This window comes from Cynocephalus volans, chromosome 2 (assembly GCF_027409185.1).
Source record: "Cynocephalus volans isolate mCynVol1 chromosome 2, mCynVol1.pri, whole genome shotgun sequence".
Classification (NCBI taxonomy): Eukaryota; Metazoa; Chordata; class Mammalia; order Dermoptera; family Cynocephalidae; genus Cynocephalus; species Cynocephalus volans.
In genome coordinates this window covers 168236699-168256776 of record NC_084461.1, presented here as the reverse complement: position 1 = coordinate 168256776, position 20078 = coordinate 168236699, and the positions used below count along the sequence as shown (strand labels likewise).

Here is a 20078-nt window from a genome sequence, read left to right as displayed (position 1 = left end):
GACGTTCCAATGAAAATAGTAATGAAGGGTAAGGGAGGCTGGTCTGTCTGGAGCCATGTGCAGGCAACTGAAGTCAGGAAACTCAGGGTACAAGGGCAGAGCTGGGAACAATGAACCCTGAAGGCTGCACTGGAGAAACCCCGGGGGGGGCAGGCTGGGAGCGGGGTCACTCAGGGGACAGAGGGGACTGAAGGATGGGGCCTACGCTGGGCAGCAGCACACACTCCTGGATGTGGCAATGGGGAGAGGGTGAAGTGGGACCGAGCAGAAGGCAAGGGTGGGAGAATTTGGGGGGGTGGGGGGAGTGAACGACTCCTGGACTAGGGCTGCAGGTCAACGGGATGACTGCCCATCTCTGGGCCAAAATCCAGAACTTAGACTACATGGGCTTCAGGGCATTAAGTAGGAATTCTGGGATATACTAGCAAGAAAAGAAAAAAAAATGAATAAATTGGACATAGAAATTAAACACTTTTGTGTTTTGAAGGACATCAGGAAAATGAAACCACCACCCACCACATGGGAGAGAAGTTTTTCAATCATATCTGATAAAGGGACTTGTACCTAGAATATATAAGGAACTCTAACAATTCAATAATAAAAAGTCAAATAACCCAATTAAAAATGGGCAAAGATCTGAAGACAGTCCTAAGAAGATAAATAAATGGCCAATAAGCACATGAAAAGATGCTCAGTGTCATTAGTCCTCAGGGAAATGCACAAGAAAACCACAATGAGATCCCCCTCCACCCCCACTAGGATGGCTAAGTTAAAAGACAGGTAAGCACAGGCGTTAGCCAGGATGTAAAGCAACCAGAACCCTCAGGCGCTGCCCGTGGGAACACGAAAAGGTGCGGCAGCTTCTGAAAAGGTGAGACAGAGCTACCTGACCCCAGCAAATCTCCTCCTAGGTGCACACCAAAGAGAAATGAAAACACACGTCCACACAAAAACGCGTCAACTAGTGTTATTCCTAATAGCCACAAAGTGAGAGCAACCCAGAAAAGTGGATAGGCAGAACGTGATCCATCACCGCGTACACTGGAGCATGACCTGACAGTAAGACGGAGCACAGCCCAACGTATGCTACAACGTGGATGAACTTCTGCTTACAAGAACAGCGAAAAGAAAATGTCAAAAGAAAACGTGGGATTTAGCTCAAAAGCCATTTTTATTTTTTTAGAAGTGGCCTGGGCTATCCAAATTATCCTGTAAAAAACCAAACAAACAGAAAAACCTCTTCCAACCTCTAAGGTGAAAATAAAGAACATTTTTTAAAGTTCATTATAACTAACAAAATAATTTCAGGTCTAGGGTATTACATGGGATTTACCACTGATGGGCAAGATCGATACTTCACAGTGAGGTGTCAGCTCCCAGACACTCCTGGCTCCCAGAGAGCCTGGCACTTTCCTGGGTCCGCGCATCTGCCCCAGGGCACACTCATGTCACTCCCAGCCCTGCAGCTGTGCACAGTGGCCCCTCCCACCTGCCCATCCCTGTGGCCCTACTTCTTACATAACCAATGCACACACTCCCTTATAACCAATCAATAGGTTTGAGTCATCATTTTCGTTTAAGATATCAGTTTTTGTGAACTGGGGGTACAGGCAGGAGATGGGGTCTGAGACCTCGGGCAGGAACGTGTCCCCAATTGTAACACTGCTCCCATGGGAAAATACTTTCCTGTACGATGCTACTTCATTTACAGGTGAGGAAACTGAGGTCCAGAGAGGGAATGGGTAGAAACCATGATTTTAAATGTTTTGGTTTGAAGTACTCTGGGACCCTCTGTTCAGAGGAAATCATCCAAGAAGCATAAATAGTTCAATCGCAGCCAACCCAGCCCTGCCTCCCGCCCCGCAAGAGGCATTATCCATGGGGCATAATTTTAAACTACTGACATAAAGCCATAGACAAGCCAACCCCTGGGTCCTGTCCCAAAGCCACAGCAGAGGCTCTGCATTAACTGTATTTCCTTGTTTCCTGTATTCTTGATGCTCCGGCATCTGGGGCCTCACTCACCCTGGAGACACTGCCCCTCCCAGGCTAGCCAATTCCTGGAGATGGCCCTCACCTCACCTGAGAGCGCCTTCTGGGCAAATCAACCATTCCAGAGCTGTACCCCACCTGCCTCCTCCATCTGGCTCTCACCGGCTCTCAGCCTCCCAGCCACTCTCCCATCCTAATCACCCCAGGGCCAGGTAGCAGACAGCCAGGGGTAGCCCCTACATGCCAGAGCCGGCTGAAATTATTCACAACAGCCAATCCCAAGCCTGCCCACCCTGCTTACCCTGCCTCGCCCACACTTCCCCTCACTCCTTCTGCCTCCTGATCGAGCTGGTGTTTTCCTCGGTGGCCCCCGTGGCGTGGCCTGCCCCCTCTTCTGAGAACTGCGAACAACGAACCATCTTTCCAATGGCAGTCGTCTCCCGAATGGCTGGCCTCACCACACCTGGATAATAAAATCTACATTTAAAAACAGGCCCATTCTAGCAGCAAACACTATCCCCAGAAGTCCTGGAATGAGGGATTCAGGAAATACACATCCTGAAGGCATCATGACTCTGGGGAGAGAGCCTGGGCCTGGCGAGGTGCCTCCCGGACGGCTTTAACTGTGGGCAGAGAAGAGACCACAGGTGAAGAAAGAGGCCTGGAGCCTGGAGTCAGGAAAAAGATGACAGAAAACAGGAGGAAGACCCTGGCAAGGAGGCAGGGCCAGAGAGGTGCCAGGCGCACATGGGCTCAGGAGAGGGCAGGAGAGAATGCCACGGCGGCACAGGAGCTGGGCAGCGCCCAGAGGGCAGGGCCAGCTCAGCTGTCCAGCTCTTCCTTGACGATGATGCGCAGGGGACAGATGCACAAAGGCTCAGGGGGCCCGTCCCCCCGAGCACCCCCCAGATAGAAGTAGGGCCGCACCTCCCCGAAGCGGGCGTGGAAGGTGTACAGGTGGCACTGTCGCTCGGCGTCATAGAAGGACAGCTCACCCTCCTCGCACTCCAGCTCCACACGCAGGCGGTGTGGGATGGCCAGGGCCAGGGGTGACGTGGCTGGGTCTGAGGTCACGCAGTGGTCCCCCTCCACCCCCTGCGTGCGGCACACATACCAGAAGCCTGATCGCGTGTCGTGGTAGCAGCTGTGTGAGTGGCCCTCGGCGCCTGCGTCCTGACGCACCCGCACCACACCCACCCGCCAGCTCTGCAGCCCCCCCAGGGCCACCTCCCAGGCGTGAGAGCCCTCTGAGAAGACTTGGGAGCCCAGCAGGCAAGGCGCCGAGGAGAAGCGCTCCGGGTTCTCCACCTGCACACGATAGCCATGGTTGGTGACGCTGGTGAGGTCATCGGACACGGAGAGCCAGCCGGCTGCGGTGTTGGGGTCGAAGCTGAAGGGTACTGACAGCGGGGTGGAAAGGGGGAAAAATCAGCACACCTGACACCCCCCCTCCTGCCATGCCCCCTGACAACTCCAGTACCCCTCAACTGGCCACCGGAGAGCTGCTGGGCTGAGGGGAGGTTTTGTGGCTTAAATTGTGTCCCCCGAAAAGATATGTGGAAGTCCGAACCCCTGGCATTCAGGACGTGACCTTATTTGGGAATGGGGTCATTGCAGATGACTAATTGAGGTCATAATGGAATAGGCTGGGCCCTTAACCCAATATGATTGGTGTCCTTATGAGAAGAGAGGACACAGGCACAGACACATGAGGGGAGAGCACCACGTCACACCAGAGGCAGAGATCAACGTCCTGCAGCTGCAAGTCCCAGAAGGCCGAAGAGTGTCTTACAAGTGCCAGGAAGGGGCAGAAGAGGACCCTCCCCTGCAGGGTTGAGAGGGAACATGGCCCTGCCCATACCTTGATTTTGGACTTCTAGCCTCCAGAACTGTGAGAGAATAAATGCTTGTCATTTACAGCCACATGGTTGTGGTCCTTTGTCATGGTAGCCATCGGACACTAATACGAGCTGGGGTTCATAATGTTCAGATGACCCCATGGCATCTTAGCAAAGCACAGAGCATACCCGGGGTCACCACCATCTCTCCCTATAGAGCCAGGACACAGTGGCTCAAGTGGGTGAGAGTCCTCTTGGGAGAGGTGACCCTGGAGCAGATGGTCTTTCAGTGTCTGTACAATACGGTTCTCGGTAGAAAGGGAAGCCAGTTTCTCTGTCTAAAGAGGGGCAGAGCGGCAGAACCTGGAGCCAAGAGCATTCTGCCAGGAGGGGTGTGGGCTGCTGGGCAGGACTAGGGAGGAGCAGGGCCCAGGGACCTTCCTGGAAGGACCCAGGGGAGGTCAGGGGAGAGCAGAGGATCTGGGAGCCTGGCAGAGAGAAGTTCAGCCGACTCTCTGATTGCATAAGGTGCTTCCACCCATACCAGAACCCTGCCACCCCCACTCACCAGATTCCACGGACGCGATCATCTTCTTCCAGACGCGGTACTGCAACGAGTCCAGGTATTTGCAGACATCGATGAGCATGCCGGCTTGCACGGGCTCTGGCTCCATGGTGCAGAAGAGCCTGGGAAGGAGGACTGGGCTTGGAGGGTGGTTTCGGGCCACACATCTGGGGCCGAACTTGGTGAACTGCACACGAGCCTAGGTTTCCTGCCCACGTTTCCCAAGATGAACCTGGACTGAGCTCAGATGGGAGGGACCAGGGGCCAACTGGGCTGCTACACCCCTTTTGGATGAAGAACAAGGGCTTACCCTGTCCCACCTGGGAGAGAGACAGAGGAGGTTCTCCAACATGAAGCCATCCTTGTGGGCAGAAATCACACTTACACATCTGCTCACAGGAGGTCTGAGTTGGGAGGAAGCTTAAGGGTCCTCTAGTCCCTCTGTCTGAAGGTGTGACCTGGCCTCTGCTTGAGCACCTCCAGTGACAGGGAACTCACTACCACCCCAAGCACTCTCTTCCATCTCTGGACAGCTCTGATGGGACACAGTTCATTATTCATCCCTGTAAACCCAACTGCCACCAACACAAGCCAGTGTGGCCTGAGGCTTGCACAGGAGGGGGTTGAGCAAGAAACAAGCCTAAATGTTGGATGAGCCCCCAAGAAATCCAGCCACGTGCAGGGTGGGGCTTTTCCTCCCTCCACACCCAGGAGAACGCCACTCTGCCCCAGTGCCAACCGGGACTGAGATGCCTGGAAAGAGGCCCTCTGTACCAGGCAAGTCCCTGCCACTCCTTCTGCATTTCACCAAGCAGGGTGGTTACTTGCCTGGCCCCAGGGCCACTGGGGTTTGCACCCCTGGGATTTTTGCCTGCTCTTCCCCTCCCCTCTAGCAGACTTGGCAACTTACCGACGTTTTCGGCTCTTGTGTTTCTAAAAGGAAGAACACAGAGACACAGACACAGAGGACATGTATAAGTTCCTGACTTCAAAAGGAGCCATGCATCCCATGTTCATGGATCAGAGACTTGATATTATTAAGATGTCAATACTCCCCAAGTTGATCTACAGATTCAGCATAATCCCTATCCCAGCTGGCTTCTTTGCAGAAACTGAAAACTGATCCTAAAATTCTTGTGGACATTCAAGGGATTCAGAATAGCCAAAACAATCTTGAAAAAGAAGAATGTAGTTGGAGGACTCACACTCTCCAATTTCAAAATTTACTACAAAGCAATGGTAACCAAGGCAGCATGGTACCAACACAAGAATAGACATATAGATCAACGGAGAAGAATTGAAAGTCTAGAAATGAACCCTTGCACTTACTGTCCATTGATCATCGACAAGAGTACCAAGACCATTCACTGAGGGAAGAACAGTCTTTCAAATGGTGCTGGGACAACTGGATACTGACATTCAAAAGAATGAAGTTGGTCCTTATGCCACATACAAAAATTAACTCAAAATAGACCAAAGACCTAAATGTAGAGCTAAAAGTGATATAGAACTTGTATCCAAAATATAGAAAGAACTCTTACAACTCAACCATAAAAAGACAATCCAACTTAAAAATGGGCAAAGGATCCAAACAGGTATTTTTCCAAGGAAGATCTATAAAGGGCCAGTACGTACATGAAAAGGTGCTCACATCCGTAGCCATCAGTGAAATGCAAATCAAAACCACAATGAGATACCACTTCACACCCCCTACGATGGCTATAATAATAATAATAAAAAAATAAATGTTGACAAGGATGTAGAGAAATTGGAATTCTCATACATGCTGATGGGAACAGAAAGTAATACAGTCACTTTGGAAAACAGTCTGGCAGTTCCTCCGATAGTTAAAGCTAGAGTTACCTGTGATTCAGCCAATCTACTCCTAGGTATGCACCCAAGAGAAATGAAAACATGTCCACACAAAAACTGGAGGACGTATGTTTATAGCCATATTATTCATAACGGCCAAACAGTAGAAACAATCCAAGTGACCATCAACTAATGAGTAGACAAATAAAATAAATGTAATATATCCATACAATGGAATATTATTCAGCCATTAAAAGTATTGAGTACTGATGGATGCTACACATGGATAATGTTTCAAAACATTACACTGAGTGAAAGAAGCTAGTCACAAAAGGCTACATATTATATGATCCCACTTATATGAAATGTCTAGAACAGGTAAATCTCTCTCTACAAAGAATAGATTAATGGTTGCCAGGGCTGGCAGGGGAGAAATGAGGGAGTGTCAGCTAATGGGTGTGGGACAGGGCTTCTTTTGGGGGCAATGAAATGTTTTAAGATTGATGATCATGATGGTTGCACAACTTTGCATATACTACAAATCACTGAACTGTACATTTTAAACTGGCGAATTGTACAGTATGCAAATTATATCTCAAAAAAGCTGTTATTTAAAAAAAAGAGTCACAAACCAAAACATTGCTGAAAGCACCCTGGGCAGAGGACAAAATGACACCCCCAATTTCCTGAAGAGAACTGGCAAGGAACCCAGCTTTAGAACCCACCAAATGACTTTATAATTAGGAGCATTTTGGAGACAGGAGACATCATGGTTTAAGGCTTTACATGAGGCAGGGAACCCACAGAGGTCCTGGCTGGGATGTGACACCTGCCTAAACAAAGAGATGTCCCTGTCCCTTCCCACTGCATTCTACCAAGACTCCTCTTTCCAGAGAGGCCAACTGTTCTCCAGGTAGACAACACCTGCTATCCTGACCAATTTACAAACCAGCTCTCAAGTTAGAAACTTCTCTATAAGGACCAATGATTTTCTTAAGAAAATACCAAGACATATTAAAATCAAAAAATTTAAATAATTGAATAATTTTTAAAGACTCCATTTTATTAAGGGGTAAAGAGAGTGACTGAGTGCAAGAGAAAGGGAAAGAGAGAGAGGAAGGGAGAAATAAGAGGCTCTCCAGGAACTCTGCTCTGAGTACAGTCCCTTTAGGCTCCTGACACAAGCGAGCAGGTGCATCCAGGATGCCCTGGGGAGACCAGGCTGGCCAGGGCTGGGGTCCCTGGCCCTGTCACTGCGTCCACACGCCAGGATCCTCACCATGAGGAAAGACACGTCATCCTCCTTCATCTCCATCTGCAGTCGCTCGATCTCGTGGGCCAGCGCCTCAGTCTCCTCAGTGAGCTGTTTCATTTTCTCCTCTGCCAGCAGTTGCTTCTGCCGCGCCTCCTCGGCCATGGCCTCCAGGACAGCCTGCTCCTCCGCCCGCAGGAACTCCCGCAGCTTGTCAAACTCCTGCCGGATGCGGCTCTCCAGCCAGGCAGCCTCCACCTGCGGGGAGCGGGCGCAGGAGGAGTCGGACAGTGCAGATGTGCAGGGCCTCGGCTGTGCCCCAGCCCAGCGACTGTCAGAGTTTTAGCAAAGGAACCACACATTCAAAAGAAATCATTTGTTGAACCCCTAGCGATAAAGTATCGATGTGATGGTTTATCAGCACAAACCGGTAAGTTCAAGTGTCAAGAGGGAAAGTCGAATAGTATAACGAGGCTGCTCTGATACACGTTTTCCCTTCATTCATCTACCCGGGTTAATTGAACTTAACAGGAAAAGCATTAGTCAAGCTGGAATCCTGGAGGTTTCACTCCCAACCACGGTACACTTGGCCTCAGCAGAAAGCGTATGAGTTCTACACTGCCTGGGATGGGCAGACTGTGCTACCCTCTGAACAGATGTACTCTCACATGCATCCCCAGTCCAGTCCCTCAAGGCAAGCCAGTTTTATGGCTTTAGCCACAAGAGGAAATCAGGTCAAAGGACTGAGATGAATCAGCTCGACCACTCCAGCACTACTACTGGAAAAACAACTCCACAGGTGCCCTCAGCTACCGCAGGTTATTAATCTCATTTTAGATTGTAATTTCAGTGTATGTTGATGGCTCTGACATAGGATGATAGAATGACTCCTTGAAAAAGTGAAATCATCTCTCAGATCAGTGGGTTGGTCTTTAAGATATTAGAAATGCTGAATGACTTCTCTCTGTTGGGCACTTACCTGCATTATCTTTCTTATCTGAATGTTTTGAAAAAATCCTAGTAAGAGGGAATTACCTTCTTTTTAACAGATGAAGAGATTAGCGTGGGTTGAGGCAATTCTCTGGAGCACCGGGCTTGCATTTGAGAACAGGCCTGCTTTGAGATTACTGCTCTGGCCCCTAGTATTTCACCACCCTTTCTTCTGCTCTGTCCCACCAGCTCTGTGGCTCGGGGCAAACACCATAGCCAGATGTTAATGAGGCTTTTTACTGAGTCTAATCCTCATCCATGGACACACGGGCACTGGAGGATGCTGCAGGCTCTTTAGGGCAGTGGCCCCACAGCCCCTACCACGTGTGTCTCAGCTGTGGCTGAAATGAGTCCCACCAAGTGGTAAATTCTAGAAGCAGCTATCTCAGGAAGTGACAGACCAGAGCCACAGCAAACAGTCAAAAACGAGAGTGCCAATCCACACAGGACTCAGATGGAGGGAGGACACCAAGGCATAATGACAGGAATGGGGACAGAGGACAGCCCATTCACTTGCTCCATCAATAAACACTTTATTAGTCACCAGTCAACTCCTTCACTCAACAAACATTTATTGATCACCTATTGTGTGCCAAGAACTCTTCAAGATACTGGGAATAGTGTGTCCTGCTTTCAATATATTCTGATGGGAGGAGATAAAAAATAAATAGAAAGCAAACAGATAATTACAGTTAACAAAGTGTTAAGAGAAAAAGAAAACAGATATGATAATGAGCAAAAGCGAAGGCTATTTTGCATAGGGAAATCAGGGAAAGCTTCTCAGAAAAGACGCCCAAGCTGAGATTTTAACGTTAAGGGACAGACGACCAGGGTGGCAGAAGCAGGGAGCGCCAAGCCAAGGAGGAGCAGATGGAGTCAAGGGGGCATGCGGGGGTCAGATGATGGCCTCAGAGGCCACGGTAAGGAGCCTGGACTTATCCTGAGTGACGGGAAGCCACCGGGCAGTTTCGGCAGAGGAGTGGCATGGCTGATGTGCTTCTTTACAAGATCTCTCCAGTGCGTGGAGAGCGGGACATGGAACAAGAGCGGAAGCAGGGCCCAGGTAGGCCCGGTGAGAGGTGAGGGGGACCTGGACCAGGACGTGAAACAGGACTGCTGGTGGAGTGGACATGGGGACTGAAGGAAGTCACCGTGGCCAGAACACCTGGGTGGATGGTGATGTGCGGCATGCACTGAAGTTGCTCTTAGATTGCAGTGCAGATGGTGTGACCAGGTGGCTTTTGAAGCTGCTCCTGTGGCTGCTGGTGTGGCCTTGCCCAGGTCTCTAGAGAGGCCCAGGCAGAGTAGCCACGTCAATGTGGCTGTGAAGGCCACCAGAGCTAAGGAGGGCCACTCTGTGTCAGCAGCTACCCGTGGGTGACGTCGGCTGTGGCCAAAGCCGAGCCACCTTTGCTGCTCCCCCACCTGCCCTGGGTATCCCCGGTGTTTCCACTCACCTGGTTGTGCTTGGCGATGGCCTCATAGGAGCGCCGCATGGCCCAGAAGGCTTTGGCTTTCTCCCGCAGCGAGTGCTCCATGTTCCTGCACTTGGCCTGATGTGGGGACAAGAAGGAGCAAAGACAGTTATGGCTGTACAACACCACAGCAACAACTGGAATGCCACCTCAATGTGAGTTACCCCACCACACTCACTGAACTCGGTTGTGCCAAGCACCGTGGGTACAGCTGAATGGTACGGTCCTGACCTGAACCAGACATTCACAGGAGAGAGGACCCTCAGGTATCCTCTAACCCAGCCCCTTCGCTGCACACTCCAGTGGGGGAAGGACCCTGCTCTCTCTCTTGAGACAGCACAGAAGGGCGTCCTGCTCGGGTCTGGAGCTAGTCCAGGCGGGGCCCTGAATCCCTAAGCTGCATGGACAACTCTAAAGGCAGTGTAGTCACAAGCTCCCTCTGCAACTTCTAAACTGGACTGGTCCATGGTCACTTAAGAGCAGGTGTGACCATGGGGAGTGCCCAGGCATTCCCTGTGGGGTAAAGTCATTTCCCATGAGGCCTGGTCTACACATGTCCCTCCCTAACCCACCTTATCCTGACATTCTAATATTGCTTGGATCACATGAAAAACTTTAATCATCAGGTTTAAATATTTTTTGTTTAGTAGTTTTTGTTTTTTAAAATTTAATTACTGTTTCTGATCTCCTTTGACTCCTCAAAGAGGCACTATGAGTTTCAGGTTGGATTCTCACCTTTTGTATCTGAGGCCTGTCATTTTCTCCCCATCTTTATCCTTTCCTCCCTAGATTCTGAGAAAGACTTTCAAGTTTTTTCTTCAGGAAAAAAAAAATAGGAATAACAATTCTAACAATATTAATTATAAATGACTACCGTCTACTGAGCACTTACTATGTGCCAGGGATGGTGTTAATTACTTGACAAATCATGTCACTTAATCATCGCGTCATCCCTGTTAGGTAGGTAATGTTAGCACAATTTTACAGATGCAACAGAGATGCACAGAGGGGAAATGGCTAGCCCAAAAGCACACTGCCAGGATGGGGCAGAACCAGGATGTGAACCCAGACAGCTGTGCAAGCAGCTGCTAAAATGGCCCTGGTGACACCCACCCCTGGTATTCATGCCTGTGTGGAGTCCCTCCCCAGTAGGCTGCACTGGTTTACTTGCTTCTTCTTTTTTTTTTTTTTTTTGTCTTTTTTTGTGACCAGTAAGGGGATTGCAACCCTTGGCTTGGTGTCATCCGCACCGTGCTCAGCCAGTGAGCGCACCGGCCATCCCTATATAGGATCCGAACCCGCGGCAGGAGCGCCACTGCGCTCCCAAGCACCGCACTCTCCTGAGTGTGCCACAGGGCCAGCCCTGTTTACTTGCTTCTAACCAAAGGAATGTGGCAAAAGTGATGGCTACATCACTTCCAAGATTAGGTGACAAAAAGACTGTGCAAACCTGCCTTGTCCCCTCTTGCTTGCTCACTCAGATGGAAGCCAGCTTCCATGGGGTGATCTGCCTTAAGGAGTGACCTATGGGGTGAGGAACTGAGGGTGGCCTCTGACCAACAGCTGGTGAGGGACTGAGGCTCTCAGGCCAACAGCCCGTGAGGACCTGAATCCTGCCAACACTCATACAAGTGAGCTTGCAATAGGATCCTGCCCTGGTTGAGCCTTCAGATGAGACTGCAGCCCTGGCTGACAATTTCACTGCATCCTGGTGAGAGACCGCAAGGCAGAAGTGCCCAGCTGAGCCATGCCCAGATTCCTGACCCACAGAAACACACGTTTGTTGTTTTAAGCCACTATGTTTTGGGGCAATTTGTTATACAAGAATAAATAACTAGCCTAGCAGTCCTGCACCACTGCCCATTCTTTTAACTCGTACGCTATAGAAAATAAAACAATTACTGATTTCATTTTTCTGCAGGTTCTGTTTTTTCTATTCATTCTGATCATTTTTATGTTCTTAGTGAGAATGCTGAACAGATTTGTTTTAACATTGTTTTCTGTAGTATATCATTTCTAAGGTGCATCTCAATAGTAGAAGAACATGAATCAGAGTGTCCCACAAAACTGAAATGCCATCCCAATATTTTGTTTTGTAAAAAAAGATTTTGATAAAAAATCATATAACAGAGTCCAAAAGGAAAATTCCATAATTTGTCAAATAAGTGTGAATGACAGGAGTGAGGCAGCTGCCCACACACCTTACCCAGAGGTGAGCCGGGCCCAAAACAACACAGCCCAGCCCTCTGCCTTTCAACCTTGGCCATTAGAAACAATTACCAATGTCACTAAAAATTTTGTTAGAAAGCTGTGGGACAATGAGGACAAGCAGGGAAAGAGGCCCTTGATCTTCTCAAACTTTTCAATCTTTTGAAAAGTTTATCTCAGAAAACACCAGTCCTAACACGGTCCTTCTCTGAGATGTCAGCTGATGAGACCAACCAATGCTTATATCCTTTTTCCTGGCAAGCCGTTACTATTGAGCATGCACTATGCACAGGGCACCAAATCACACACTTTACAAACATCATTTTATATCATTCCAATTACTTAATTCTAATTCTACTTGTGAGGTAGGCACTCCCAGAGGAGTTAAGTAACTTGCCAAAATTGTACAGTGAGACAGGAGCAGAACCAGGATCTGTCCTCAGAACTGTTCAACTCTAAAGGCCACGCCCTCAGACACCACACGACATACCCCGTTTCATTAAGAGAGCTGCTACATTCAGATCCCTGTACTGGCCAACAAGAGAGAGAGAACGAGCTACTACTGTGTTTGTCCAGTTGTCTTTTGTATTTCTAAGTGCATCATGTTATTCCCAAATTTGCTGTCTTCAAACATGTGGTCAGTTTTCTCTAGCTCTGGAGAATAAAAGCTTATAACTCTGCAATTACTTTGACCAATTCCTTAAAAAATTTAGCATGTTAATGACACTTTCCTCCTATACACGTCAAAATAAACAACACATTTTAAAAACTAATGGATTTTCAAAAACTGGAAAAACCCAGATGCCCATCAACAAGGAATAAATTGTGGTATATTCATACAACGGAAAGCTACTCAGCAATGAAAAAGAAGCAAAGTACCGATATATATAACAAATGGATAAATCAAAAATATACATATTATTTGAGAGGAGAGAAGCCAGACACAAAAGGATATATTATTATTATTATTATTCCATTTACATGAAGTCCAAGAACAGGCAACACTAAGGTGACAGAAATCAGAAAGTGGTTGGAGGGAACTTTCCAGAGTGATAGAAATGTTCCATATTTTGTTTTGGGTGGCAGGTGAACAGTTTACAAAACAGTCAGCAAGGTCAAGGGTTCAGATACCCACACTGGCCAGCCACAAAACAAACAAACAAACAAACAACAACAAAAAAACCCAGAACTCATGAAACTGAACCTTTAATCTTTCAATTACATTTGTGGTTGGTAATTTAGGTAATTTATTTTCTGGGACATAAAACATACATGTGTAATTTCTTAATTATAAATCAAACACTCCTGTAACCACTACCCAGGGTGTGTCCTTTCTCAATCATCCCTTTCTTCCTCCCACAGGGAACTACTATCCTAATTTTTATAGTATTCTCTTGCTTTCTATTATAGGTATATCATGTATGTATGCACCCCTAACCTAATTAACACACTCGAGCTTTGCCTGTTTTTGAACCTTATGTTAATGGACTCACACTACATGTATTCTTTTATGTCTGATCTCTTTTACTTAACATTGATTTGCAGGATTCTACTACACCATTATATGTAAGTTTACTCCTTTTCATTGCTGTAAAGTATTGCACAGTGTGAATATACCACATTTATCTATTCCATTGTTACTGGACAGTTGGGTTATTTCCAGTCTGGGAGTCATGCAAATAGTATGAACATTCTTGTACAGTCTCCGGGGGGCACACATGCACTAATTCCTCCACAGTATATTTCCGGAGGTACAATCACTGGGCCACAGAACATGTATCTTCAACCTCTGTAGATAATACCAAATTGTTTCCCAAAACAGTTGTACTGATTTACACAACATGAGGAATGTTAATGAAAAATGTCTATCAACCACCTATATCTTTAAGTACCTACTAAAGTCTTTTGCCCATTTTCTTGCTGGTTTGTAGGAATTTATTATCTATGCACAATGTATGTCCTTTACTGGTTAGATGTGCAATGGATATCTTCTATTGTATGGTTTATCTTTCTTATTTCAATCTGGTCAAATTTATCAGTCTTTTCCTTTAGGATTTTGGTTTTAAGAAACACTTCCCTACACTGAGGTCACAAAGATAACCTATTTTATTTTCTCAAAGCTTTACGGCTATCCTTTCACACTTAGGTCTAATGTAGATACATTTTTTTCTATGAAGTTTATTTTTGTGGAAAAACAGACAAGGAGCTCATAGCCTCAGCACCATTATTTAAAAACTATCAACCCCTACTGAACTGCAATGGCTACCTCTGTCCTAAATCAAATGCAGACCTGTTTCTTGGCTCTCTGGTCTGCTTGCCTGGCCCATCTGTCTGTCCCTGGGCATATATCATGCGCTCTTAATTTCCGTAGCTGTAAAACAAGGTGATCTCTGACAGACAACTCTTCAAGAATGCCCTGGGAATTCTTGGCCTTTTGGATGTTCATGTAAATTTTAGAATTAGTGTTGCATGCTCTGATTTAGATTAGTATAGTACTAATCTATAGATCCATAGGGAGAAAAGTGACATCTTTAAATATTTATTCTCCTAATCTATGAACACGATCTATCTTACCAGTTATTTAATCTTCTCCAATCTATGAAGTTTTATATATTTCCCTACCTGAGTTTTGTATATCTTTTGTTAATTTCTTCCTAGATACCTGATGTTTTAATACTACTGCAAACATATTTTTAAATTTTATTTTCTATTTGCTAGTGACATACACAAATACAACTGATTTTGTATCTTGATTTTGTTCATTATTCTGCCTAAACTTATTCATACTCAATTTAGCTGTAGAATCTTTTTATTTTCTATTCAATAAAAGTTTCTGTGCGGAAATATGCAGTCATATCATCTACATTCCAATGCCCGTTTTGCTTCCCTCCTTTCCAAACCTTCTACCTTTTATTTATGATTCTTGTCTTATTTCATTGGCTATGAGCTCCAGTAGAAAACTGAATAGAATTTGGTCATAATGGGCATTCCTGTCTTTTTCTTAAACCTCAATAAGAAAGCTTTCAATATTTCACCATGAAATGTGGTATTTTGCCATAAGTTTTTTGGTAGATACCTTAATTAGATTAATAAAATTCCTTCTATTCCTAATTTGCAAAGTTTTTCTTAAATCACAAAAAGATGGTGAATTTTATCAAATGCTTTTTCATCTATTGAGATAATCAGATTAAGCAGCACAGAACTGGGTTTTGTTATATAATCCAGCCAGTAAACCACTGTCATTTAACTGGAGCATTTACCATAATTACATTCTTTGTAATTTATTTATTTATTTTTTATTTTTTTAAAAGATGACCAATAAGGGGATCTTAACCCTTGACTTTGTGTTATCAGCACCATGCTCTCCCAAGTGAGCCAACTGGCCATCCCTATATAGGGATCTGAACCCGCAGCCTTGGTGTTATCAGCACCACACTCTCCCAAGTGAGCCAGGGGCTGGCCCTTTTTGTAATTTAAATAAAATATTTGCATTCAAATCTCCCCTCTAGTTCTGTACTATCTGTCCTGCTTATTCAATTTTTCTTTTTCTTGTCTTGCCCTTTTTCTGGATTTATTGTACACTTTTATTCCATTTCTTCCCTTCTATGCATTTAGTGGATAACCTAGAAAATACTACATTTGAACACATCTAAATAATATTCTTCTCTTGCTTGCTTTTGATATTCTGATTTTAACACTAAGCACACCTGTATCACAAATGGACCCATCATTCCAGAGACCTGTCTGGAGCCCGGGGAGTGCCTGAATGAGCACAGGTGGTCACTGGGGGCGCTCTAGTGAAACCTGGTCAGGAGCAGCATGGATCACTACTGCCCTGGGTGGAGCCCAGTGGCCCAGAACAGGTCTGGAGCCTCAGCCTGCCCCAAGACCAGGAGAGCAAACATGCCCTGATCTTGGCATCACATTATATGTAACATGTGGGTGACATGTGTTACTACTTGTAACACACACAAATAGGAAATTTTTATTCATACTAAAGAATTCAGAATGTGATTGTATGGTCTACACAGTTTTTCAAAAATGATGCATTGATTCCTTAAGCACCAAATTTCAATCACCTATTTAATACCTTACACACGTTACAAAATTGTGTTATCCACAATACCCACCAACCACACAGGTGCTCTGTGGTGTAACAGGAGCGGGACAGCGGGGGATAGGAAAGAATGGCCTATTTCACAGCACCCTGCAAGTACTTCTCAGAGCGCTGGAGCTGTACATGAAGCCAGGTCTGTCTGGCCCAAGCCAGGTTTTCTGTCCTGTGAGACTGTACACTTGGGGCTGCTTATGACTAGTCTTCACCTGTTTCACCCAACTACCCCAACATCACCTTGAAAACTCGCTCTGGAACCCCTCATTTCCTCCAGGGAGCTCCTTGATCTCATCTGCAGAGTTCAGGCATTGCTCCGTGGGCTCTCTCAGCACCTCACACACCTGGATCTGAGCACTCACTACCCAGGGCCTTGCTTCTCTTTCCTGGAAAAGCTGTAGTCTCCCTGAGGGCAGGTCCCCAGGTCCTCTGTGCTATGCAAGGCAAGAGACTGTTTTGTCCACTGCATAGCTGCATGTCCCGACACTAAGCCGACACTCAGTTAACCACCTGCCCGGTCATGAGTATGTTAGTCCCGTGCTCTTTCTGCTACACCACATCACCTGCTGTACTGAAGGTGACAGGACCCAGATTTGTACCCCTGTCTTTGTCACTAAAAGTTCTCTCTGGCTGTCAGGCTGCTCACCTTAAAAATGAAGGCATGAAAGTTTCTCCAATCTCTCAAATTTTACCATAAAAACAAAGAATGCTGTTTTCTTTGCCCATGCTGAGCAGGCTCGTTACCAGAGCTGCCTGTCTTTTTCCCTGTGTATTCCAAATGTTCATTTTCAGGCAGAGTGAGCTCTGACCACCCAGGTTCAAATCCCAGCTCATCCACCTACAGCAAGTGATCTTGAACAAGTTTCTTAACTCCCCCACATCTCAGTTTCCTCATCTGATAAGAGGGATAAGAAAACTATGACTCTCAGAGAGATGAAGACAGAAAATATATTTGAAGAAATAACGGTTGAAATTTTTCAAAAACTGATGAAAACAAATAATATGCGGAAAAAGAAAAAAAGACTAGTGCAGAGCTCAAAGGACTGCTGGGAGGATTCAACAAATCAATCCATGTAAAATGCTTAAAATGGTGTGCCAAGCACATGCTATGCATTCAGTAAGTGTCAGCCCTTACCACTACTAAGTGCCACTTATGTGCCAGGTAATTTAACGCTCCTGCTGCATAGGTTACAGGGTTCCTAAATGTATGGAATAAATGCATCTAAGATAACCTGATCTCCTCCAGATCCCTTTCTTATACAACTCCAAATCAGTCTCTTGGATCTTTCTTTCTCCTTGCTGTTCAGACCTCCTAATGAAGCAGGTGTCTACCATGGCGCCTACTGCTGGGGCCACGTCACTCCAGAGCCCCAGTGAGCAGACTCCCTCCCAGGCCCTGGACAAGCCTTAACAAGCAGAAAGTAAATGTCCTCTGGAACAAGTGGGGACCTGTGTATTAGTCTGCTTCTACTGCTACGGACAAAATGCCTGGTATTGGGTGAGTTAGAAGAAAACAAAATTTAATGCTTACAGTTTGAGGCTGGGAAGTCCAAAGTCCAGGGAACACACTTGGTGAAGGCCTTGATGGTGGCAACAGTGACGGCAGGGAATCACAATGGTGAAAAAATGACAGAGCAGGGAGAGAGTTCCTCCTGCACTCTCCTTTTAAAGCCCTCAGAACCACACTCATGACCACCATTATTAATCCATTCACTACAGCATGGTCCTACAATCTAATCACCTCTTCAGAGCCCCACCTTTCAATTACCATAATAGGACTTCCCACCCTCAACAATTATGGTGGGGATTTAAGCTTCAATGAGATGGGACGGGTGGGGGGTCCATCTAATCTACAGCAACCTGGTAAGGCCTGGTCTAAAACCAGGCAATCCAGCATGGAGGTGAGTAGTTAGGAAAAGGTGGAAAGAACTGGAAGAGGGAAGACTTTTGGCTTAAAGGTGCCTGGAATACCCTCAGGTTGGGTTCAGCCAGGCTGATTCTAAGAGGGTAACCCCAGAAGGGGAAGGGAAGAGAGGGGGCTGGGGAAGAGGCTAGGGGGCAGATGCATAAGAAAGGGGTCCAGGCAAGGCAGTTCTAAGGCCTGGAACTAGGTGGGGGCTCAGGGCAGGTCTGCTGCTAAGATGTGAGCCAAAGTCAGTGTGCCAGGTGGGGAGTCCGGAAGCCTGAGTTCTGATGCTACAACTTTCCCGCCTTACCTCCCTATCCCTACAATGAGTGGCTGTACTTCTCCAAGCTTCTGTTTTCTCATTAGTAAAAGATAACCGTCTCTTCACAGTACCCTGTGGGCCTGTGTCTGCAGGCTTTGGAAATGTTTTTATATAACGATAACCAAAAAAAATACTAAGAAAAACCTATTCTGAGTCACCTTATAAACAGTACTGACACATACTTTCAGTTCCTGCAACTTTAGCTCCAGCAATTGTATTTTGTTAACAACTTACTTGACAACAGGCTACACACTTTCATTGTCGTGGCCTAATAAGGAAAGAACAGAAACATACTTAGCAGGTAAAGGATGTGTAAGAACCAAACGAAGGCCACTCACGTCATACAGAAGGTTCAGAGCTCTTCAAACAGGGAACTTTTGGCTGGCAAATCAAGTCACCACTTGGAACAGAGTAAAGGGGAAATCAAAAGTATCTCTCCCAGGAGCAAAGACATAGTTTCAGCAAAATACAACCTTGCAATTAATATTTTAACTGGAATTTTATTGATTTTAGTTTTGTCTATATTTAATCTGTCAACTACTTTTGGTTTTACCTATTTTATGGGGTACAGGCAAGTGGAACGTATACCAGTTTTGTGTTTGTAGTCATGTAAGATATTAAAATAATTTAAGTCCCACTTTGGACTATTTTTTCCTTTAAGAAGACCGTGTACGTTGTTCAAGTTTAAGAAACACTGCACTTGAGGATCTCTCCAAGGTCCCTTCTTCAAGCTCTGAAGTTCTGCCTAGAGCTCTGGTTTAAACACTTATGTCATGTTCACAAATCTCATCAGTCCTTTGCATCATGCCCTGCTACACTTGGGACAAAGTCCCAGCTCCTTGATGTGCCCTTCACTGCCCTTTAAGATCTGTCCCAGACGACCTCACTCCTCAGGCAGAATATCTCTAGTTTACCACATGTCCCTGCCCTGTGCTCCACCGTGGCTGCTGGAGGCCTCTCATGTAACTCCTTGGAGCTTCCAGGTCTCTGCAAAATCACTTTCCAGAAATCCTTCCCGTGCCCCACCAGATAAGGCAGGCCTCTCTTGTACCACCTCCCACCACATCCTGTACCCTACTTTGCAGGAACATCAGTCTGAAACTATTATCACTGAGATTGTCCAATCATGCCTATCTGATGGCATGAAGGCAAGATCTAGGACTGTCCTGTCCTTTAGGAACATACCATGCCTGGCACACACCTCCCCTCAGCCCACTGAGTGCCAATAGCCCCTCAGCCTCTAGCACCCACACCTACAGCTGGCATCCACACAGCACTGAGAACAGAGGACCAGAAGGAAAGTTTTACCCTGGGATGAGAGAAGCCTCTTTCCAAGTCCAGGACCAGAGCAGGTGCTGAACAAGGCCCCAGGTGAACTCCACAGGTCTGTGCTCTATGATTTGGGAAAGGTTACTTAACCTCTCTTTGATTCAGTGTCATCATCCATAAAATGGGGATAATAGTACCTACCTGTAGCAAGCTGAATAATGTCTCCTGCCATGTCCTTGTTCTAATTCACAGGTTTTGTGAATATGCTATATGGCAAAAGAGACTCTGCAGATGATTAAATTGAGGATCCTGCTATGGGCAGATTAGCATGGGTTATG

The 20078-nt window shown here is 46.4% G+C and overlaps 1 protein-coding gene across 3 annotated transcripts in view; it reads right to left on the bottom strand.

Moving 5' to 3' along the window:
• The window catches only part of TRIM35 (tripartite motif containing 35), a 35830-nt gene that overhangs the window by 11138 nt on the left and 4614 nt on the right, over window positions 1–20078 (bottom strand). The window contains exons 2-7 of one of the 3 annotated variants that reach the window (XM_063086706.1): window positions 9907–10002; window positions 7487–7717; window positions 5306–5328; window positions 4399–4517; window positions 2920–3392; window positions 1175–2455 (exon numbers count right to left, since the gene is read on the bottom strand). In XM_063086706.1, the coding sequence (XP_062942776.1) occupies window positions 2447–2455; window positions 2920–3392; window positions 4399–4517; window positions 5306–5328; window positions 7487–7717; window positions 9907–10002 (951 nt within the window). In that variant the 3' untranslated portion in view covers window positions 1175–2446. Of the gene's footprint in view, window positions 1–1174; window positions 3393–4398; window positions 4518–5305; window positions 5329–7486; window positions 7718–9906; window positions 10003–20078 lie in introns of those variants that run through there. The other 2 variants (XR_010022636.1, XM_063086705.1) reach the window with 2 other exon arrangements.